Here is a 25,853-nt window from a genome sequence, read left to right as displayed (position 1 = left end):
AGGGTATGCTGGTCTGTGGAGTGTCAACCACTTGCACATTAATTTCACAAGCAGGTTGTTTTGTTGATCAGATCAACTGGAACCCTCATCATTGTAATCAAGGGAGCACCAATCTTTCATGCTATAGCCTGCAGTGAATAAATACTATACAACCAAGTGCATTGATTTGCCTGAGAGGTGGAAGGGAGGCTATAACACTGCTGGGATGACCCTGAGGTAAAACACATCAACTTGAACTCATCATATCTATGCATTATATTTGAAACCAAATTGCAGTCACAGCTTTCTGCAATTAAAGTGAAACACTGGTGTTTTGAAATTGCATTCATATTTGATTATTCATTTCATTTTCTCTGTATACCTGTATTTTACAACTTTGCAAAGCTTAACTTTGACTTAAATTCTCTAATATGAATGTACTTGTCCATGAGCTACATGCATCTACAGATGATCTTTTATCTTTTGTTTCAGTTGGTAGAGTGTGACCATGCAGGGGCACCACCTTGGAGAATCTTTTATTTGAATGAACTGATTCCAGCACTTATTCTATTGGTCACTTTTACTGAACCACTAGGTTACAGCAATGCAAACACACCAGCACTGGTTGTCAAGTGGTGGCAGGGGACAGACACACACACACACACTATATATATATATATATATATATTATATATACACAAATGGGCTTCTTTCAGTTTCCATCTACCAAATCCACTCAAGGTTTTGGTCAGCTCGAGGCTATAACAGAAAACACTTCCCTGAGGTGTCACACAGTGGAACTGAACCTGAAGCAATGTGGCTGGGAAGCAAAAAAAAAAATTCTTTACATATAAAATAGGATACTTAACTTTGATTGAATTAGAACTTTCACTATTTCTATATGAACAGTAATTACTCAATAAAAAAAAAAGCAAACACAATCTGTTAGTTTGCTCTCATATGGAAAATAGTATGTTGATTTAATAATACAACATTATATTATTTGATTCCTAGGGGGATCCTACCCCTCTCATACACAATGCTATTTTAGTAATATAGATTACCCAGACCAAGAGGCCTAAGTTTCATGACTCCTTCAGCAATCATTATTAGAGGTATTGTTGTGAAAAAGCATGAAACTTAAAACATTCAGCTCTGAGTAATATATATACATTTTAATATATGCATTTCATAATTTGTTTTTCTGTGTCTCATTGTTTACTAATTTTTATACCAAAATTATTGCATCTCGTTAAACACAATATGAAGGTCATGATCTAGTTTGGGAAATATTCAATTACACACAAACATAGATGATAATTTAAGTCTCCATATGGCTTCGGGGATTTCAAAAATAGCATAAAAATTGTTTTCTTCTTGTCTTGGCATTTCAGGAGTCAAACAAACAATTTACATTTTTTCCCAAAAGAGTATCAGCACACACACAAAAAAAAAAAGAAAAGAAAACTGCATCAACTAAGAAACACCACCTAACCAGAAAGTGGTTTCTTCTACAATCTACATAAATTACTAAACAGAATATTTACAGCCAATAATGATTTCAAATAACACTCTATTAATTGTGAAATAAAGGATGTAAATAATTCCCAACTAAGCTAATTAGAAAATAGACTTCATGAAAGAGAAAAATATTGTTTACAAGGGAAGGGAATGGAGAATGAATTATAAATTATTGTAAAGTATATTTCCATCCATTAGAAAAGACCAACTTACTTTCTTCACATCATTCAGTTCTTTATTTTGGTAGGCATTATCACTTGCAAGTCTATGCACATCTGAAAAAAAAAAGTCAATAACAAAATGATTATCAAAACAAGTATGCAAAGGATGAAGATAAACCTTGCTTAGGTGGATACAAACACAGATGTATAGGCATGAGGAAGTAATAAGCTAAAGAACACAAATATTGGATCAACCCATAAATAATGCGGTATTTTCAATTGCATAAACTAAAAGTCAGAGGGGGACAGGATAAATTACTTGCATCAACTTGCTACAAAAGCTGGTAGTAATTTTACCTAGTCCTTATTCTTAGTGCAAGTTCTGAAGAGTTACTAACAGTAACTCATTAATCAGTTATTCTGTAGTCTTCAAAATCATTTTAAGTGGAAAGAATATTAAAATCTGTAGATGAGGTCAGAAGAGTACAGGAGGAGTATTTTTCATCACAAGTGAATTTTGAAAGAGGAGCCTTGCAAGTCTACCAGACAGATGGAAGAGCATCGTAGAAAATGAAAGAGTATATTTTAGATTAAAACAGAACTTTATCTTAATTTTGAAAAAATAAAAAAAGTATTAAAAAAACTGCATTATTCATGGGATGACCAAATACATTACTTACACACACACAATGAAGTGAGCAGCATAACTTCAGTTTCACCTAAATGAATAAGCTCTACTAAATGCATTGAGTACTTCAACTCTTCCCTTTGTAACCCCCAATTGCCTTGGAGCGTGTCTGCCCCAGCATGGCTGCAGACCAATAACTGAAACAAGATATATAACATATATATATCATCATCATTTAATGTCTGTTGTCCATGCTGGCATGGGTTGGATGATTTGACAAGAGCTGGCAAGCTGGGGAAATGCACCAGACTCCCGTCTGATTTGGCATGGTTTCTACAGGTGGATGCCCTGCCTATTGCCAAAGGTCTTGGTCACTAGTCATGTTACACACACAAAGTATCCTTCACATTATGGAAATGTTGCATTCCTGAAAATCTTGCCATAACACGGAATTTCATAAAGTGAGAGATATTTCCTATTAACTCCATAGTTAATGAAAATTAAAGGGAAATACTTCCCACTTCATGGAATTCCATGTCACAGCAAAATTTTCAAGAATGCAATACTTCCGTAACTTAAGGGATGCCTATATACTTGTGTGTATGCATTTGTTCATTTCATGTCTATTTTCAATGCTAATTCTAGCTTGGTAGGGAGTTAATTGAGGCACTGTTTTACAGCTAGATGACTTCCTGTAGCTAACCCGTCTCTGTCTTTCAAGTACAGGATCTCTTATTTCTGTACTTGAGGAATGTCTTTGAAGATGCAAAGCTAGCAGACAATTTATTGATAGAGGAAATACCAAGAATGTCATTACTTGTAGTTCAGCAATTTCCAGAAGAACAAATGTAAACACAGACACACATGAACGAACACACACACACACCTCTTTTCAGTTTCTGTCCACCAAATCTAATTTTAAGGCTTTGGTTGGTCTGGGGATGAGAGAGGAAGACATGTGATCTAGAGTGCCACACAGATTGAGCCAAAAACCACATGGTTTGGAAATGACTACCATACTTGTTCTTTATACATACACATACATAAATATACAAAATGTGTGTATAAAAAAAAACATACATCAAAATTCACTAAGATATTCCCTTTTCCTTTTTTAGCAACATAACCTAGACAATATAAATATTTCTGATCTTATTTCTTTTTAGTTGAAGAGAATGAAATTATACATAATTTATGAACTTGGCTCTTGTTATCTCAACCGTTTTCTATTTTATTTTTTGGTGATTGTGAAAGAGAGACAGAATCAACAAGTGATGGCACTCTGTTAGTTACAACAACGAGGGTTTCAGTTGATCTGCTCAACAGAACAGCCTGCTCATGAAATTAACGTGCATGAGGCCTGGCACAGCACAGACATGTGTACCCTTAACATAGTTCTCAAGGAGATTCAGTGTGACAAAGCTAGCCCTTTGAAATAGAGGTACTACTCATTTTTGTCAGCTGAGTGGACTGGAGCACTGTGAAATAAAGTGTTTTGCTCAAGGACACAAAATGCTGCTGGGAATTGAACTCACAACCTTGCAGTCATGAGCCAAATACCCTAATCACTAAGCCATATGCCTTCACCTATAATGAGTGATACAGGAGTAAAAAAAAAAAAAAGTGACAACTAGCAATAAACGAAACTTCTAACAACAACTTGTCTACATGTCAAGCACAACCACTTATCCAATAGCATTACGGTTCATCAAATTAAAATCTTATTTTTTGCTGGATTTACTTTGAGGCCTTTCAATTCTAAGTTTTGTTTCAAAATTTTCAATTTCCTTCATCTTTGACTGAGTCAGCTATGAGAACCAGGTTATTAGGAGTTCCTATGAACTATTCATAGAATTTCTCTATTATGGCCTTGAGAGCTATAATAAGCAGAAATGGGGCTGTTAGTCAAGATTTGATGTATACAGCTAGAACAGTAAAATATTTGCTAAACTCTTTACTAACACTCACCTTGCTGACAACCCCTCTTTACACTGCTTGTGTAGCTATCACAAGCCATTTGTCTCAGGTTGACAACAAAACAGAGTGGTTTGCTTCTAGCTAAGTATTTCAATAGTTGTCTCACTAAAAAAAAATGTCTTTTCAAAAATGATAGGACATATTGGATAACATAGTTTGAAAAGATGGATGGACATGGTTAGAATCCACTCAATCAGGGCTGACAAAAATGTAAACAAATGTTATTACCATACAGTATCACAGTTATAATTAAGGATTCATTTGATCTGCCCTAGCAATATAAATGAAATTCAAAGACTTCTGGGAAATTGCCATATAAATAAGATCACTGGTTTTAATTTTAAAGTCTAACATGATAACCACCAAGCTGAAATTAGGGACCACTGAATATTGAAGTATATAATCACAAATTCTAGATGGTGATTATAATCAGCTTAAAGTTGATATAATAAAAGGAGGAAGGTAAAAAGAAAATGATGTGTATAAATAGAGGAAAACATTAATGTTCCAGATGAAGTGCTTCATTGGAAAATATTACAGCTTCGTGCAAATAAAGGAAGAAAGCTTACTGTAAAATAGAAATCTAACAATTCATACAAATAACAAAACCAGTTTTAGATAAGCAGATGAAATGAGGAGAGAGAGAGAGAGAGAGAGAGAAACAGAAGTTGAATGTTAACAGATTCTTTATGTAAACTGGAGATGTAAGCATAAATAAGTTTTACCAACAGGTAAACAAAACAGTATATGATAATATAGGATTATAATATGTAATAATATAGAAAAACAATGTAATAGGCACATTGTGTGTGTGTGTGTGTGTGTGTGTGTGTGTGTGTGTTTATCATCACACTGACGAGTTTTAGTAGCAGCTTTTTTATGTCCTGCAGTTTGGTAGTGCCACATGCAAAGACAGTTGAATAAAGTACCGTTCAAAAACAAGGTTTTATGTCAGAAAGGTTATCCAACAACAGAATATTGTCACAAAATATCGCCTCCAAACTATGGGAGTATGAAAAAAAATGAGCATAAAAGTGATGATAACTATATTGACTGAATATGAAACTGTATCTTCACCAAAATACCCTACTGGTTTTATGTTTAAACCAGCCAAATCTGGCCTCTCGCCCCTACACTACAATCTTATTCTCAAGATAGACAATCATAATATCAAAATCTTAAAGCCACAAGGTAACGCATGGTTAATTGAAAACAATATGGATAAATAAATATTACATTTGACAGGCTAATCTGAAAGCTAAAAGGTTAAACCACATTTTCATGGTTGTTCAGCCCCGCCCACCACATGCACAACAATCTTGATTGTGCAGATCCATAATGAAAGGCATTGCAGTTGTGACTATGCCATTCCTTTTTTTCTGGACACAGTGTATCTAAGGCATATTTATGTCTTCATATCCTTCCATTTTTAAGATAGTATAGTGTAACGAGATTAATTTAGCTGCTATTTCTGGCAGGTTGAGCAATTTCAGAAGCCCACTCATTTTGTTTTACAGACTTACATAAACTTACATATTCAAAATTCCATTAACATTTTAAAGCAAAAAAGCTTCCTCAACATTTATTCTTTGACAAAATGGAACTTGTACCAAAGAGTTAAGTATTTTGTGCAAAAATCCAAGGAAATATTTATTTACTAATTAGTAAAGAATTTTAATTATTTCTCAATGATAATTACATTTATAAGCAAAAATATCAAGCAGCAAAATAAGTATCAGATTTTGGAGGGAACAATTTTGACCCAATTAAAAGCTGATAGTGATAAAAGCCTTGATAAATTACACTTATACTTATCCAGTGTGATAGCATATGTTACCTAAAATATTACAATCACAACAAAAATTTTCATATTTTTATGGTGATCAGAAAACTAAATTTCTATTTATCAACTAAAAGGGAATACATTTTTTAAAAGTTTCAAATGTCAAAGCAAATAGTAAATACTTTCTGCAGGCATTGCTGTGTGGTAAAAAGCTTACTTCCCAATCACATGGTTTCAAGTTCAGTTCCAGTGCATGAAACCTTGGGCAAGTGTCTTCTACTATAGCACTAGATCGACCAAAGCCTTGCGAAAGGATTTGGTTGACAGAAACTGAAAGAAGCCCCTTGCATGTGTGTGTGACATCATGTTTGCTCCTCCATACCACTTGACAATTGATATTGGTTTGTTTATATCCCTATAACTTAGCAGTTTAGCAAAAATGCCCAATTAGAATAAGTACCAGGCTTAAAATTAAGTAGTGGAGTTGATTTGTTTGACTAAACCCTTTAAGGCAGTGCTCCAGCATGGCCACAGTCTAATGAATAAAACAAGTAAAAGACAAAAGATACTTAAGAGATATTTTATTTATTTATTTCTGCATTTCAGTCAAGTGGGTGCGGTCATGCTGGAGCACGATCAACATCTAACACAAAACTTATTAAATCTCCTTATATTGTATAAATTGGACAACGGAAGACAGTAAAAAAAAAAAAAAACCTTGTGAAGGTTTTACATTAATCAAAAGAATGGAATACATCACCTTTCCCACACAGATTATACTATCAATGATATATCAAAGTCTATTTAGTTGACTTTATAAAAAGAGAGAAATAAACACAGATTTCTGATACACAGAAGAAAACTTATTTCTAATACACACATAACACCCACACCTAATATTTTCTTTCTCATGAATATAGGAAAGATGATGTATGTTCAATAAATAAATAAAGAGGTAATAGATGGGTCACAGAAATAATTCATATCCTGAAATAATTTCCCATTTCCTGCATTACTTTTTCTCCTCTAAAGTATTTGATGCATACCTAAGTATGTGACATACTTTGACAGGATTTTAAATTTGGTCAATAGTTGTATGAAGTTTATTCAATTTTTGACAACAGGCAATGTCAAAACTGAAATACTGATCTATATTGTTTTAGATGAATATCTGATACAAAATGTCTATATTTGAAAATTTTTAAATATAGCTTAATCTGAGATCTCAATTATATTTCAAGAAAGATGATTAGAATATTTTATATGATTTAAAGTTTTTTTTTTTTTAAACATAACACTACAACGGCCCTATTATCAAAGCTCACTGCAGATTAATAATGCAGATGAATAATACTGTAGCTAACATAAACTGAACTAGATAGTGTTTCAGTTAGTGTGAAAAGGAAGGATGATAACCATGGTACAGTATCTTCAGAATATTCTGAACCAGAGTAGGAATAACGAGGTACAGTCAATGCAGAGCATGCTTGGCTATCATCTATCATCTGTTCCCCAACATGAAAAAACACTCGGCTAGGAATCAGTATCACAGTGACAATGATGTCATGTCTGCTATTGATGACTTCTTTTGATTAACAGGATGTAAATTTCTTCACCAATGGGATCCAAGCACTACAACATCAATGGAAGAAGTGTGTGGATCACAAGGGGGTCTATGTTGAAAAATAAACCTCATTTGGTCACATTCCAAGAGAGTATCTTGGTCAGCCAATAAACTTTTCAGCTGATCCTCATAAAGCAGACAATGAAGCATGATGCAGTCCTTGCACACACTAGATCCTGTCAAACCATCTAACCCATGCCAGCATAGAACATGGATATTAAATGATGATGGTGATAATGATGATGACTGGAATCAGGATATAGTACTATGAAAGAAAGACTGGATGGTGAAATTCATTAGTGAATGTGACAGGAGAGGTATTTTTAACCCTTTCCTCACCACATTTTAAATGTTAATACTCTGCTCATGTGTTCCAGCTTTGAAAATATTCAAGAATATAAAGAGATAAATAGTTATATTAAGTTGGTGTTTTGGAGCAAAACTTGAGAAAAGGTTCTTACATAAAATTATGAACAGTTTTGATTCAACTATAAATACTTTTAGATTAGAGGATTTGCATCAAAAGGAGTAGGAGAAGATGATGTAGATCAGCAACTTCAAAAACACAGAATGATAAAAGAATGGAAGAGAGAGAATAGTAGTGACTTATGGATTAATGGTAGTGCAAGATTCCTAGATATTTATTAATCAAGTGGATTTCATTTTTTTAAAACAAATGCATGGTGACAAAATTGTGTTGATTATGTGAAAATAAACACTTGTTTGTGAAAAGAGTATTTAAAATGCATATGTTCAAATGAATATCTACCACTCTCAAAGTCCAACCTCAGGCTTTTATAGCAATTTTGGTTACATAAAATTTGGTTGCCTTCATCTTGTGGAAAAAGGTAACTTGTTTAATGCTAGAGCTATGATAAAATGCATCCAGTATTCTCTGTAAAATTTGACAAACAAGCAGAGACAATACAGTCAGTCTTTAGCTTTATCTTGTCAAGGACATGGTACTTTCTCTAGAGCTATTACCATGATAAAATGCCTTCAACACAATTGGTACTAAGAAGGGTACCCAGCCATAAATCATGTCAAAACAGAATATATGAACAAGATGTGGCTTGCAAGCTTGTTTAGGAAGATTCTTGATCACAACTGACCTAGATCCCAATGACTTGTCCAGCCCTATATCAGCATAGAATATGAATGTATGATAATGATGAAGTTTGTTTTTCTGAATAAGTAATTATCAAAGGTTGTGAGTGTTTTATTAAGGTGTGTGTGATAGTTTCAGTTGGAAATTTCTAGTACAAGGGTTTCAGTATTTGAAGTTACTGCAAGTTTTGTCATATTGAATTTTGGAACAAGTGAAGAAAGGTAAGTAAATATACTAGTGCAAATACCAGAAACTTCAGCTGCATTCACCACGTTTGGTGAATCAAGCTACAACACATTCAGAAAGTAGTTGAATCAACAAGAGGCCTGAGGTGAAGCTAAAGAAGATAATCTCCGTTAAACACAATCATGACTTATACAGGAATTCTTAATAGGTGGACACCACAAACAGGCTGAACTTAACAACATTAGCTGCAAAACTGCTTTTGGGAATATGAACAATTTGGTTGTAGTCTAGGTAAATGCTTTACAATTTCATGAGAGATGAATAGCTGTTATGAGAAAGGGTGTGAAAAGACAGACTTTTGAAATAATATTTAAAGATTAAATACTGATAGAGTTATTAAATAAGAAAACTGTTTACTCTGAGTAAATAGTCTACTAAGTATTAAGTGAATAAGAAAGTAAAGAAACATAAAACTAGCTTTTCTTCAAATAAAAATGTTAAATAAGAAACTCAAAACTTTGCTGTCACAATACCACTTTATTTTACTGGGTATAGAAAATTTAGATGAAATGGCACATCAACCCAGCCTGCATTTTCCTACCCAAATATGGACATGTAATTAAAACCAAATATGCACTGCCTTAACCTCAACTAGACATCATATTACAACAATCCATAGGTTATCATATAAAAACAACATTAAATGAAATGCTACTTAAATAATTATATTGTTAATGTTATCATATCTGATGCATAACATTATTATAACAATTTGAGATGTAAAGAATGTAAGAGGAATCTTCAAGCTGGATGTCTTTTCCAATATTGAAATAATGCATGCCTTTCTTCTGAGCTATAGCAGAAAATATGAACATATCTGATAACAATATTATAGAAACTGACAACCTACAATCGAAAATATTAGGCTACACAAGCACATATACACAGATCAGTTTGATGTTTTTATAGGCAGGTTTCTTTTTTTTTTTCTTCTAATACTTATTCAGGTAGTCCTCTGACATTAATATTTCTCCTAATGACCATCTAAATCAGTCATGGGCAAACTAACCCACAAGACTTTTTCAATGGAACAACCAATGGAAAATTGGTGTGCCTCACTTGATAAGTCATGTCTCATGTGACCTGCTTCTCAAAAAAGGTTACCAATGCTTGATCTAAATTACTGATTTCTAACCCTTTTTCAGCCCATTACTCCTTTTTAACTTTTATTTTTATTCTTAATTTCCTCTTCTGATCCTAAATTTCTTCACAAGAAAAGCGCATCATAAAATACAAGAAACAATAAACAAAACAACACATTAGGAATCATTCTTTTACCCTGTTTCAGTCATTTAACTGTGGCCATAATGGGGCGCTGTTTTGCAGGATTTGGGCAAAAAAATTCACCCAAGTACTTATCTTTTTAAGCTTGGTACTTTCTTATTGGCCCCATTTGCTAACCTTTAATTTACAGGAACTTAAACAAACCAATACAGGTTGCCGAATGGTGGAAGTGGAGGGTGAGGGACAAACAGAAACAAACACATATATACATATATGATGGGCTGCCACATGCTTTCCATCTACCAAATTCAATCATAAGACATTGGTTGACCCAGGGATATAGCAGAAAACACTTGGCCAAGGTGCTATGCAGTGTGACTGAACTTAAAACCACATGGCTGCAAAGTGAGTTTCCTAACCTCACAGCCAAGCCTGTACCTATAAAATGTCCATTTTGGAAACAGCTCCACATAGGCAATTGCTGATCTAAATGCTACATTGACAATATCTCAGATAATACTAATAGAAAAGTAACAGCTGGCCAACAAATAGAACATTGGTCTACTTAATAAGCAAAAACGTCAATAGTGTAACTAGGTTAAGGTATGATTCACTACTTAAGAATACATGTAGATAAATATTAGGTGAAGTTACCTGGAGCATAGTACAATCAACAAATGGATTTTGTTAGCTTGTTCTACAGTATTGGTTTTAGTTAGCTTTCTCAAATAGATAAATTTTGCACAGCATTTGAAATTCCTCCAGTGCTCAGTTATTTGCTGATGGACTTCCCTAGTGTATCCCAATTTTTGAAAGGGTCCCAAAGGACCTATTTTCTGGTGACATAAGATGGGATTTGAACATGGAATGTGCAGATGAAAAGATTGTATGACCAATTTTTGAAACTGAGAGAACCAACTGGAAACCTAGGGGTAGAGGTAAATAGGTAGGTCATGCCCTTGCTTAATGGAGTTGGAGTCAACCAAGGTTAGTGGTCCCAGAGACATCATGCATCGAGCTGATCAGGTCCACCAGTGCTCTTCATCGCTAGCAGTTCCATGCCAGCCCCTCTGCATCCTCCAAGGTGACGTCAAGCCTCTAGAGATCTCCCTCAATCACATCCAGCCATCAGGTGCCACAAGCCTCATACAGCCCACAGTTGTTGCATCAAATGAGAGTAAAGCTTGGTAGGATGATCTAGTGGGAGACAAAGGACTTGTCCATACCAGTGCATGTGATGGATAGCTATGAGGTAGGAGACTACGGGCTGATGCATGTGTGCACATAATGTTTTGTTGGAAACATGATGGTACCATCTGATGTTCTCAATAGTTCTCAGGGCTCTGCTATTGAAGCCATCAATTTTCTTTGTCAGGGTCTTCAAGAGGGATCATATGTTTGCTCCATAAATGTGGAGAGTCATCTTCCAGGAGATAGAGCAGTGGTGCCAGAGGGGCTTCCATAGGAAGTACATGAACCCAGTGGCCAGACCACATCTGCAGTTGACCAAATGAAATTGGTTGGATAATATCCATAGTCTCAATCACACAAGAAAGTGTAATGATGGTTGCTTCTGATAGGACCCTACGGAGAAGTTGCCTGAAGAATCTACCTCTCACAACCCTCCTAGGAATAGTGAGTGGTGAGGATGGCTGGAATGTACAGAGTTGAAACAGATACTGTAAGGCATCCCATTCAATGTTTTAACAATTCCATCAGTTTTTACATTTGACTGGTACTTCATCAGCCTGAAAGGTTGGAACACACAGTTAACCACAGTGGGATTTGAACCCAAAGAGAATTGAACTGGAATAAACACAAGGTATTCTATTCAATGCTTTAACAACTACCAATTCACCACCCAACACATAGTCGATAAAGCAACAAGAATACACAGTAGTGCTGTTTTAAATTAAATGTGGCTGCAAGGCATGGTTGTATGGTAAGAACCACATGGTTCTGGGTTCAGTCCCACTGCGTGGAACTTTGGGCAACTGTCTTCTACTATAGCCTCAGGTTGATCAAAGCTTTATGAGTAGAAACTGAAAGAAGCATGTTGTATGTGTGTTTGTCCCCCCATCACTGCTTAACAACGGGTGTTGGTGTGTTTATGTCCTTGTAACTTAACAGGCTGGCAAGAGAGACCAATAGAATAAGTACTAGACTTCAAAAATAAGTCCTGGGATTGATTTGTCCAACTAATATTCTTCAAGGTGGTGCTACAACATGGCCACAGTCAAATGACTGAGACAAGTAAAAGAATAAAAGAATATAAAAGAGAACCAATATAAGTATCTGGTAAGAGTTGAACTAATGCCTACTAGTTGGTACTTTAACCATTAGTCTGCTTTTACATTATTAGAACTCTCAAGTCACTTGAAATTGCATACATACTAACTTCAAAAAACAAAAATAATTATTCTTCATTTAACCTTTCCTGCTAACCCCCTAACATAATTGTGAAATTAGTAGGTCTTGTGCTTTAGCACTGAGTCAACCTTAATTGAGTAGATCTATGACGAAAGGCATTCAAACTGTAACAGTCCCACCTTTTGCAACAAAGGAATACAGAAGCAAATCCAATGGATGAAAGGACTGTGATTAAAGTAAAAACATATGTTTGATAGAATCACTACAAATAATAACCTTGAGTAATGTATATTTACATGACTTTCACCTACTTCCAAGCAAGGTAATATTTCCACATTGTGAGAGATGTTTTTCCCAGTTCCTGATTAAAAACAGCTACTGTTCATTTTTATTCCATCCTACTGCAAGTTAATAACAGCCTCCTACTTTTACATTTAAACCATATGGGAGGTGAAAGCGACAAAGAAAGTTGAATATTTCTTTTTTTAATGGTATTAATTAGAAGAGAAAGGACAGCATGCATGACCCTTTTCAGGGCTTCTGTAACTGGGGAATGAATATAGGATGTTATCCTCAAAGGGGAGGCTTGCAACAAAGTGGATTCTAATAAAAGCACCCAAAGTTCGAGTGGAAGTTGATTCTAATAAAAGCATCCAAAGTTCATGCAGCAACAGGTTTAGCCTATCACTGTCGGTGACTAAATTCTATTAACAAGACTGGTTGACCCAAGACTATGCTAGAAAACACTTGCCCAAAATGCTGCTGGGTGAAATTGAGCCTCAAACCTCATAGTTACAAAATAAATTCCTTAACTATTCAATCATGTCTGCATTCATATACAGAGATCTTTACTTCAATGCTTCAACATCTTGGTTTTCACTAAAGATAACGTTATTGCTAGCAAATAAATCTTAGTAAGATGTTAAGGTTTAGACTATTAGCAATGCAATTACCTTATAAGAACATTGTCTCGGAATCCAAGAAAAAGATCATTAGTTTAGCTACATATTGTATTCAATCCTCATACATAGTTAAAAAGTGCTGTTTCTATGCAACACTAGTTCACTTACAATTAGCTAAATCTAAGTATAATTCTCCAAGTCTCATAACCTCAAAAAGTATTCTAATTAGGCCTAGATTCCTCATTAAACAGAACATGTACATGCTTAGGATACTATAGAGTTTCTTCTTTTATCAGGCATATTATGATGCAAAAGTTTGCATTTTTTTAGTTGCCTAGTTATATATAAACCTTCTGATACCAACCTACATGAGACCACCCTTGGCTCTATGATAGAAATTTCCTTTTGCAAAAGATCTAAATTAGAATCTTCCATCAAAATTGTATGTTCAAAATACCAACTTAATGATGACAAAGTTATTTTACTAAATTTTTTGTGGTTTTCATAATTAATTGAAACAAAGGTAAAAGGGTTACTTTAAGAGAAATGATAACAAAAGTGTTAACACAACAGTGAGGTCTGACTTAGAAGAAAACTGACTTCTAAATCTATCATTTCACATTCAATATTAATTATCTTAATGGCTTTGTTAATTAGACAACAAATGGATAGTGGAAGAACCATTGTTTAGGGTATTGGTTAACCTTTATTGACCTTGATCTTAATTAACAACTAGATACACCACCTACGTTCCTAATTAACTATCTCCAGATGCTAGTACACTTGGCAATTCAATCTAATACAGTTTTAGAGACATTGTACCTCCAGCTGGAAACTGTAACAAAGCTGCACACTCAGTTTGCTAAGAACTTAAGACAGTAACAGGAGATCACCACTAAAAGAGCCTCCATAAGGTGACTCAACTTGTTGGAAATAGCAACCAAATCATTCTCAAATTACATCCCATCATCTTAAAACAGGAAGGATATGTTGAATAAGGTAGTCCTAGATATACAATGTCTGAGAGAAGTTCAGAGTGATGAAGACTGGAACAACTGCTCATAGGTGTCCTTGCAGAGAACTGACCTGGGGCTAATGCTATTTTTACATGGAATGAGAATCTTAGTGGAACCACAGTGACTCTTACATGAAGGGATTCCACCTGCAATTGCATGGTCATCCAAAGTCTATTTTCTTCATCAGTAAATACAACACTCAAGTCATAGGAGTTGATCTTGTTGACAAAGCTAAAAAATAACAAAATCAAGTCCAGCCTTCACAACACTCAAGAATCAAGGACTGTAAAAAAAAGTTCTATAAACTTTTAACATTCAGATTACAGTCAAATGTAATGCTTATTTATTCAAGTTGTTTTGAATTAATCATGCAATATCTTGTAGCTTCAAGATTTTGATGACGTGATTGTATATTTCTAGAATGACATTGTAAGTTAGACAAAAGAGGCCAGATCTACCTGATTTCAACATAAAATGGGTAGAATATTTGAATCAGATATGGTTACTTTAAATGCAAAAAGGTTAAATATTAGCTGATAAAGCAATTAAAAATCCCATCTCTGAGCTTGATACCCTACAAGTTTAAAAATTCAATTTCAATACTTGATCACTTCACACATGTAGCAAGTTTTTTTGATAAAGGCATGAATATCACAAACTCCTATTTTCACTTCCTGGTAATCATTATCTAAAAAACAATCCTTTGTTCTTCTATTTAAATTTTTGAATTATAAATGGACGCTAAACGATGATGATGATGATGATAATGATGATGTTATTACCTACAGAAATCTATTAATTATTTTGTTACTATATTTTTATTGAGATGCACTACTTTTATTTCAATTAATCTTTAAAGTAATGAATGTAAAATAATTTTGTCATTATTAAGCTGGTGTTTGAAACAAATTAACATAAAATTCTGATGGAAGATTTAATTTAGATCACCTTTAAAACAAGAAGCTGATGTTATAAAACCACAGGCAGTCTCAGGTAGGTTGATATCAAAAGGAGTAATACTAGTGACAAACATTGCTACTTTTTACAACAAATGACGCCAGTGTGGCAATATCAGTCTGCCAATGCTATGCAAAACAGTAATATTTGTAAACCTATGAAGCTTCCGAACATTTAGACTGTTTTTCATTTTTAAGTCAAATTCTCAATTTTGTTTGCAAATTTCAATCTTACTTTGCAGTTCTTCAAATGATCAAAATAATTTTTTTTTAAGAATTACCACACATTTATTTGCAAACCTTGCAGCCCAAGAGATCACACACTGAGCTGAGGTAGAATCTGAACAACTGCCAGACCTGATAAAATTAGCCACCTAATTCTCCATCAAAACCCCCTTATTAAAGAAAAGATGCACCAGAAAATTCAAACGTAAATACAGAACCCCCAAGCCGAAAAGAAAACTGAAATGATTTACTGGATGAGATGCCAAACTAGAACACTGATTCAATGATTTAGTGATATATTTATAAATTTAAGGGTATTAAAGTGTTCCGCTTATAATATCTTCAAAAAGCTTAATAAACACTGACATAGGAATTTCATTTATCAAATCATTACTTTCTCTTGATTACACATACTGTATTTAGTGATAATATAAATAGGTGGCTTCTAAGTGGTTGCTCAACATACCAGATATAGCAGTCAAATCTATCTGAAAGCAGACCCAGCTGTTTTAAAGAAACAGACATTGTTATCCCAGATACACCATCTGAAGAACAAAAAGGACACAATGATGGCAACTGGAATGCCTTTTGATGATAGGAATATTTGCTAGGGATGACCTTAGACTAAACAGCAATAACTTTGAAGAAAGGAGACAACGAGTGAGTCTCTATATGACATGCTAGAAATAGCAGCAAATCTCATTCAAATCACACTGGTATATCTTTTATTTTGTTATTCTTTTGTTTCAGTCATTTGACTGTGGCCATGTTAGAACATCACCTTGAAGGGTTTTTAGTCAAATGAATTGACCCCAGGATTTATTTTTTTAAAGCCTAGTACTTATTCTACTGGTCTCTTTTGCTGAACTGCTAAGCTACAGGGATATAAACACACCAACACTGGTTGTCAAGTGGTGATGGGAGGACAAACACAGATACAAACACACACACGATGGGCATCTTTCAGTTTCCACCTACCAAATCCACTCACAAGGCTTTGGTCAGCCTGAGGCTATTGTAGAAGACAATTGCCCAAAGTGTCATGCAGTAGGACTGAACCCAGAACCATGTGGTTGGGAAATTAGCTTCTTACCACACAGCCATGCCTGTAAAAAAAGAATTATAAAATCGTATGGTTAAAGCTGGAATACTTTTGACCATAGGTTTGCTCAATCAAAGTTGGCCAGTGGCTAAACATGAACAATCCTGGAGAGATGAAAGGCAAAATCAGTTTGGCGGGATTTAAACTTGTAACTACACAACATTCAGCTCAGCTCTTTGCAGTCTAAGCCAACTGCTCTTTCATAAGCTTAGAACTTTTTAACCAATGAATCATAGTAATCAGTGGGCTATAAGAAAAGTTAAAGACCCTAAAATCAATGTTGCTGAACAAAGTTCAATCAAAATGTGAGATGAGTTTTCTCATGAATCATTTTAAAAAAACTCACCAAAGAAGGGGTACCTACAACTCAACTCTTTAGCAGGTTAAACTATGTGTTTATAGACATAATAGGATAGCATTGTCTTTCAAATTACTAATTTTCCCATTTCTCTTTAGATTACATCATCAGATGAGTTGTTTTTCAGGTATTACATCTAAGGCTATGTTATATAATGTGTTTTTTTTCCAAGACTTGGAGGGGTATGATTTTGAGGGAAATTTGAATGCTACTTCATGCAGATCAAGCAACTTCACAGACACTTACCACTCATTACCTTTTTTTTTTTTAATTATACATATATGTTTTTATACACAGTTAATTGCTGCTCTTTAGCTCGAGGCATCCCTGATTAAAGAGACTGCATTATCCAATGTGTCCCCCTTTTAAGACACTAAGTTGTAGTTTCAGGAAAATTTGGTAGCTATTTCTAGCTGGTCAAGTAACTACAAAGAGGCTACATCACTGACTCGTATTCAAAGTTGCTTTTGGTGTAATCAATTCCAGATAGCAGATTGTATTGCAAAGATCCTCTAAATATAGTTTTAAAAAGGTGTACATCATAACGCTAATTTCAATATACCTTTACACATGTCAGAGCCAAACATCAAATCAAGCTTCTTTGAACAAACTTATGATCAAAATTGTTTCAGCTGAGACCATCCTGTTGTTTTTTAGACAGTTTATACCAAACTACATTGTCTAATGTATACTTCAAGTTTTTTAAGTCAGTATATTGCTATTTCTAGCTAGTTGAAAAACCACATCCAAGCTTCTTTGGCTCATATAATGCTGGTTAGAATGTATGTGAAAATGGATAATTAATGGCATGAAAATGGCCCACACTGATCAAGCTATTTATTCCACCTGCAGAACAGGTTATTAATTAGCTGTCCATCTTCTGCAATAAAAGCTGTAAGCAAAAATATTCAGCTTGTTGTCATGGAATCTCAGAATAAAAATTAACCAAACAGTTTGAAGCTACATAATAGCTGTCAACTGTTGCTACGAAAACACTTTAAAATGGTTGGTGATGATTGTTCAGCCCAAGGTAAAACCTCAACCAATTAATGATCAAAGGAATTGCAGCAGTGACCATCCTTTTTTTCTCTCTATTTTTATTATTTTTCAGATAGTGTAGCAGGGACTATATTATCCAGTGTGTCCTTTCCTTTTCTAAGATTTTGAAGGCAAACTGACTGATATTTCTAGCAATTTGAGCAATCTCACTGACACTGCTTCGTTGGTGGTTGTTATGCTAGTGTGGCTTATGACAGAGGTGATGATGTTGGTGATAGAAAATAAAGAATAAAAAAAAAAAAGAACCACAGTAGCTAAATGCAAAATGAACCAAGAATGTAATTTTTCAAATGTTTAGAAAAAAATTGTTGTTAAAGAGTTGTAGTTAGTGTATGAACAACTTTAATGAGAGTGCATGATTAAGAACTGAGTGAAATATTTCACAAATCAGGCAATGACTCAAAAAATATAAACCAGAGTTGGAATCATTAAAGCACTGAACAAATGTTTTATGGTATTTAGTAACAGCCCTTAATGTTCTGAGTTCAAAATCTGTGTAAGACAGCTTTACCTTTCATCCTTCCTGGCTCAAAGTACTAGTCAAGTACTGGGATAGATTTGATCAACCATTTCTAAAGTTAACAATTAATGCATTTAATGAGACTAAGAGAGAGGGTTAAGATTGCACCTAGAAAGTTCCCCCACAAGGCACAAGTCTAGGCAAGGTTGTTTGTGGAAGAGCAGCAGTCATGTATGCATACTAGTCTCCCCTCTCCACAACACTAATGTTGTCCAAGTGTAAGGCAAAAGTGGATACAGTTTTGCACCAGTGACATCACAAATCATTACTACAGCTGAGTAAACTGGACCAATGTGAAATAAAGTACCTTGTTCAAGAACACAACTGCCTGGTCCTGGAAGTGAACTCACAACCTCCTGATTGTAAGTCCAATGCTCTAACCACTGAGCCACACACCTTCACTAATGTATTTAATAAGATTAGCATTAACTTAATTATATGATGAAAAAAAAAACACTAATCAATCACTAATACTTTTTCTGTTTTCTGGCAAGTGCAGGAGACTCCTTTGGACACATTTTGGTCTTACATGGTTAATAAATAAACTATCAGCCTAATGCAGTGGAATCATTGTGTTCAGAGTTCAAATCCCACTGTAGAATACTGAGGTGGTAGACTTAATATGTCATCTAAGGCAGTCATAAGTAAACTGCAGCCCACAGGACTTTCTGAATGGCATGTCAATGAAAATTGGCCTTGGTATATATTATTTTTGTTTGTAGTGAGGCCAGTAATGTTGAGCCATGTCTCATACATGCCTACTTCTAGAAAAAGGTTGTCCATGCTTGACCTAGAGTGACACCACCACTTGACACCTTGGGTGCAAGCATTCAGGCTAGGTGTCTGGTTTAATGATACTTTTCTTCTTCCTACCAGGCTCAGAAAACTTAAAGCAGTGTTTCTCAATCTATTTTAATCCAGGTCCCACATTAACTTTCCAGAAAAATGTATACCCTATTGGTCGTTGGGAAAATACATAGGTGTAATATGTTTGCTGTGAAAAGAAAGATTTTCACAATTCAATATCCCACAAAAAAAAAAAAAAATCCACCATCCCACTCCAAAGGGTCATGAGCAGAGCAAAGCTTTCATTTATTAAAGTAGTGATGAGAGTGATTTAGTGGTTCAGTCCCCCTGCATGGTACCTTGGGTCAGTATCTTCTACAATAGCCCTGGATCAACCAATGCTTTATGAATTTAGTAGAAAAAACTGTGTGGAGACCATTGGTTCCACAAAAGTGACCAATAGAATAAGTACCAGACTAAAAAATAAGTTCTGGGGTCAATTTGTTCAACTAAAAGGTGGTGCCCCAGAGTGGTCTCAGTCCAATGACAATAAATAGAAATAAATAAAATATGTATGTGTGTGTCTTTGTGTTTGTCCCCCCTACACACACATTTGAAATCAATGTTGGTTTGTTTACACCCCCATAACTGAACAGCTCAGCAAAAGAGATTGATAGAATAAGTACCAGACTTAAAAATTAAGTACTGATGTTTTACTTGAATAAACCCATAAAGGCAGTTCCCTGCATGATCACAGTCCTATGATGGAAACAAATAAAAGATAAGATTTGTTGGCATAGGAAAATAGATTTATTTTGAAAAAGGTTTATTGTTGTTCAACTAAAATGCTTTAGAACTGACAGATTAACTGAGAGTGAACATGGTCAAGAATTTATTGATATTAGAAGAAAGCAAAGTAAGACTGAAATTTCATTGAAATTCTAACAAAACCAATTTTATCAAAGATTGTGACTTTATAACAACTTCACTGGAGATGAATAATAGAAAACATTAGATGAGATGCTTTATTGAATCTGGTTTAGTGTCCATTTAACTTGACAGATTGACATAGTATTTCACCCCTCTAGAACCAATGAAATAAATACCAGTAAATCCTAAAGTTGATTCAGTTGTAACCTTTGTATGTAGATGGCAAAATGTATACAAGAGCCAATTGAATTAGTATAAATTTAATTAGGCACAAAAGCAATTGTACAATAACATAACTGACCTTGTACCTAGTTAAAAGAAATCAGTATGACTCCCACTAAGATTTAATATGAATTCCATTACACAAGTGAAGTACAAAAGTTAAATAAAATACTTTATTCTGTTTGCATTAGTGTATTAAGGTTAAAAGTGGATATCAATCTGACTTGGTAATAGACAGGTTGATGAATTGTAAAGTCACTACTTTTAAGGAAAACTTTGAATGGTTGTCAACCTTACTAATAAAGACATCACTTAACCATAATGTGCAGAAATTAAATATTAAAAAAATACATTACTTTTCCTTTCTCTTTTCTTAAAGGAATAGTTTGACAATCATGTCACTAAATGAATACTGAACCAGTAAATCATCTCATCCAACATTCTTCTTGTTTTAGTTATCTTCAGGAAAATGGTTATAAATCACAAACTTTGATTAAAGTGGTTTTGTAAGAAATTTAATGAAATAAAATTTGTTTGATTCACAGTTTCAAACAAATTTAATTATTTGACATGAAAGTATTAAGATTTCAAAGTAAGCAAAATTCTTCGCAATAAAATTACAGAGTTATTTCACTGAAAAGCAATACTACAAAGTGCTGCTACAACAGAATTAATTACAATGTTAAATGTCCAAACTTTGAAGTATATTTTCACAGAAAAAAACTTACCCAGCTACTTTAGATTAAATTAGAACAAGTATATATCTAATGGCTGCATGATTAAGAAATTTGCTTTGCAATCACATGATTTCCAGTTCCATCCCATCGTGTGACACCTTAGCAAGTCTCTTCTACTGGTCTTGAGTTGACTAATGCCTTGTGAGTGAAATTAGTATGAAAACCTGTTGTATACGCATGGGTATGCTTGCATGTGTATTAGTATATGAATGCCTTTGGATCAACACTGCTTTGGTTGTGACATTATGTCTCCTGTAAAACATACAGCAGCAGTTCAATATGTGAAGACTAGAGTAGAGTATCTTATATATGCATGTACAGTGATACTTTTAACACAGTACACTTGGGTGTAAGAAGATCTTTCACAGTGGAAATAGTCTCATCAGAAGACTCTCGTCATAGACAACACACGTTTCAATACTTTGTGCTATGAATGACACCATCAGATCATGCATGCATGTGTTTTTGAGGAGTTACATGTCATCAGCCATAAATACCAAACAATTTCTCACAGCTCTATAAAAACAGTTGTTCTCATGAAAAATAAGGGCTGATATGAAAAAGGGACTTGACCATAGAATACCATCTCCAGAGCTCTCCTTCAGCAAATGACAGCATGGGAAAGTGGATGTAAATGATGATGATGTCTAGTCTTTTTCATATAGCACTACCTTTACTCCTTCAGATAGAGAGATTGTTAAGTGACCTGCTGTGACTCCTTTAATTGTACCATTTTACATTTGCAATGTCAGTATACTGGAGATAAGAACAGTGGTGATAGAGTTTCCGTGTTTCCATCATGTGTAGGATCTGGCTAAGTAAGGTTTGTGAAGTTGTTTAGAATGAATGAGTATCACAACTTTGTTCACTGAACTGGATTTGAATAAAAGTTTTCAAATCTGGTTCTCATTTAATTAGCTTTCTGAAAGGCACTCTTCATAGGAAAAATGAAAAGGAAATCTCCTAAGCCTTTTTTGTTCTCTAGCACTTATCTCCAGTTTCTCGTCATAAAGTGGATGAGATAAATTTTCTGGAAAGTACAATCAGTTTACTTAGCCAACATTTCTAAACAAACTAGAACAGCTGGGTAAACTAAAATGCATAAAATTAGGTGCAATGACCAAATATTAGTAGTGGAATTGCACTCAGTACTTAGGCTAGTAATTCAATATAAAAATCACTCAACTTCCTTAGGCACTAGTGCTAGTCTATCTCAAGATTTTAATTCAGCACTAATCATTTTAATGTCAATTTTTCTGTGCTTGCATGGGTCAAACAGTGTTCATTCAGGCAGACTTTTATAACCAAATGCCCTTCCTGTTGCCAACCCTTAACTGTTTCCAAGCAAGGTAATATTTCCCCATGGTCAGAAAATGTTTTTGCATAGTACTGGAAATGAATAACATTCATTTTACAATATTATGTGATATCAAAGCAAGGTGACAGACAGACAGACACACACACACATGCATAATGGGCTTCTTTTTAGTTTCCATCTAAAAAAATCCACCCATAAGACTTTGGTTAGCCTGGAGCTAAAGATTCTTTCCCAAGATGCCAAGCAATAGGACTGAACCCAAAACCATGTGGTTGAGAAGCAAACTTTACCACACAGCCACGCCTGTGCCTATTTATAAAAATGGATTGCACCTCGCCCTTAGCACCAGATTACTACATTAGGTTGCATTTCTCTCTTGTGATACCAGCAAGCAGTCAGGTAGACTGAGATGCCCATTGAAAGTTAATTATCTTTATCAGGGCTCCAATACAGTATTACAGATACAACACAGTATCAGTGGCAGGATATAAACCCTCGAAATTTGAAGCTGACAGGATGACAGTTTAACGAGTCAGCCAACTGCAACACTCATCAATATCATAAAAACTACTAATTGGTTCTATGTGAAAGCCAAACAGTAGAAATGCTTATCAAAATCTAAATTGAATAATATCCTGTCATTCTGCAATGTTCCCCCTCCAAAAGAGAGAAAAAAAGACAAAATATATTTCCTTTCTCACAGAATTCTCATTTGTTTTAATGGCTATACTGTGTTCCCATTATACTAGCAACCCAAACTACTTATGTCAAAATATAGAAGGCATATTTTCTATAAACATGCATTATCGGATACATCAATCTAAGAAAGTTAGAGGTAGGCTCATCTAGTTCCCCGACAAGAACAAGTAGTAATGATAGTTAAAAACTATCATCAGCTTTTCTTTTTATACTCTTTATTAATCATTTTGTAACCGAATTGCTAATAAAATACATGGTTAATTCATTTCAGTTAATTTCAAAAATAATAAAGAACTATTTAGAATTTAGTACAATAACTTCTTTCCATTATTAAGCTAGTGTTTGGAACAACAGTACTTGTATATAATTATGATGGAATGTTCCATCTAAATATAAACACTTTAAACCAAGAAGTTTTATATGACAAAACCAGGGCCATGTCAAATAGATTAGTTTCTTAAGGGTTAAACATTTCTTGAGTAATTCTTGTACTGACATCTTTACACCACTAACATCTACACAAGCTTTTTCTATAATAAGGTTTTGTTAGTCAGTAATTTTGATAAATGTTCAGAACATAATTAAGTGGAATGAAACAAGGTACTGACATGACACATCATATCACATTAAAGCATTTTCCCCAACTATAAAATACTTACACTATAACCTAAGCATGGCATACATTTAATTAATGTTACAAACACACTGCTTTGTAGATATACCATACATACTGTTGCTAAACATACAGTACATTGAGCCTCAACAGGGTTGCTTGAATTGTGAGAAATAACAGCCAAATCATCTTCAGATCAAAACCAACCTTCTTACAATAAAAAATACATTGGGCAATGTAATCACAATGATACAGTGATGAGCTAATCAGGGATAGAACTCCTTTCATCATAATCTGGTTACCTAATTGTGGCTTACCTAGATCTAAATAGCACCACATACATTACAGTCACAGATAGCAGCTATTAGTTATAACATCACAATTCATAGACTGAAGGAAATGATACAAACTTATCAATAATAAAACTGAGCAACACAACTTTCTAAAACAAATAATTGACATTTCAGTATTCAAGAATGTTGCAGAGTACTATAAGGTGTACAGGAGTGAACTTAAGTGTCTGTTATGTACCCAAATTTTGTGACAGTTGAGATGAGAGCCACATGTTTCAGAGGGGCCAACCCAGGTGTTACTTGTTTCATGATTACCAAACCAAGTGCTACATGTTCCAAGGCTACCAAGCTGGGTACCATAGGTTTCATGTTGAGTGCCATATATTTCAAAGTTGCTTAATGTTTTGACATTACTAAGTTGAGTATCTTATCTATACTCCTCCAACATCAAATTCATAATTTAATATCTACTTTTCCATGCTTGCATGGATTGAACAGAATTGGTTGAGGCAGATCCCCTACAGATGGATACCCTTCCTGTTGCAAACCCTCATCTGTTTCCAAGTATGGCAACATTCCCCATGACCAGACATGTTTTCACAGAAGATTGAAAATAAAGAACACAACTTGCGTGATGGTGACATTCATTTACAACTATCACACACACACACACATATATATTTTCTTTCAACATGTTTTAACAATTGTTAATGAAACTGAAGTTGTGTGAAGTAGTAGTAATGGTTTTAATGAATGTATTTATGTGATGTATGCATGGGTGTGTGTTGTGTCTTAATATATATATTGAAACAAAGACAGGAAAATTTGGTATATTTTGAATTCCATATTACACATGTTTCATTATAGGATGGGAGTTAAAACATATATTCATGCGGAAAACATGAGACATAATTCTCAGACAAAGATTTGGCATGGCTGTGTAGTAAGAAGCTTGCTTCTCAATTATATGGTTCTGAGTTCAATCCCACTGCATGGCACCTTGGGCAAATGTCTTCTACTATAGACCAAAGCCTTGTGAATAGATTTGGTAGACAGAAACTGAAAGAAGTCTGCCATGTGTGTGTGTGCATATATATATATATATATAAACAAACTAACATTTGTTTTTTATAAGTGACGAAAATGTGTATTGTATGACACAAATTAAATGAGCTTTTTTTTTAATGCAGAAAGGCTGTTAGAACAGCAGAAATCTTGGGTAAATTACCCTTACAAAGTAGAAAAAATTGTTAACAGAGAGACATGTATATATCTATGCATATGTGTCTTTGTGTTTGTCCCCCACCATCGCTTGACAACTGCTGTTGGTGTGTTTATGTCCCTATAACTTTTGGCAAAAGAGACAGACAGAACAGATAGCAGGCTTTTAAATAAATAAGTCCTGAGTTGATTTGTTCAATTAAAAACCCTTCAAGGTGATGCCCCCAGTATGGTCTCAGTCAAATGACCAAAACAAGTAAAAGGTAAGATATATA

At 34.4% G+C, this 25,853-nt stretch overlaps 1 protein-coding gene across 7 annotated transcripts in view; it reads right to left on the bottom strand.

Annotated features, from left to right (window-relative positions):
- Positions 1–25,853, bottom strand: part of LOC115210705 (prominin-1-A) — a 132,398-nt gene that overhangs the window by 65,681 nt on the left and 40,864 nt on the right. For all 7 annotated transcript variants that reach the window (XM_036502043.1, XM_036502045.1, XM_036502046.1 and 4 more), the window contains exon 3: positions 1,714–1,775. In XM_036502043.1, coding sequence (XP_036357936.1) covers positions 1,714–1,775 — 62 coding nt within the window. The remainder of the gene's footprint in view (positions 1–1,713; positions 1,776–25,853) is intronic.

This window comes from Octopus sinensis, linkage group LG4 (assembly GCF_006345805.1).
Source record: "Octopus sinensis linkage group LG4, ASM634580v1, whole genome shotgun sequence".
NCBI classification, from domain to species: Eukaryota; Metazoa; Mollusca; class Cephalopoda; order Octopoda; family Octopodidae; genus Octopus; species Octopus sinensis.
The sequence above is the reverse complement of the archived record's forward strand: the minus strand, read 5'-3'. Positions and strand labels throughout refer to the sequence as shown.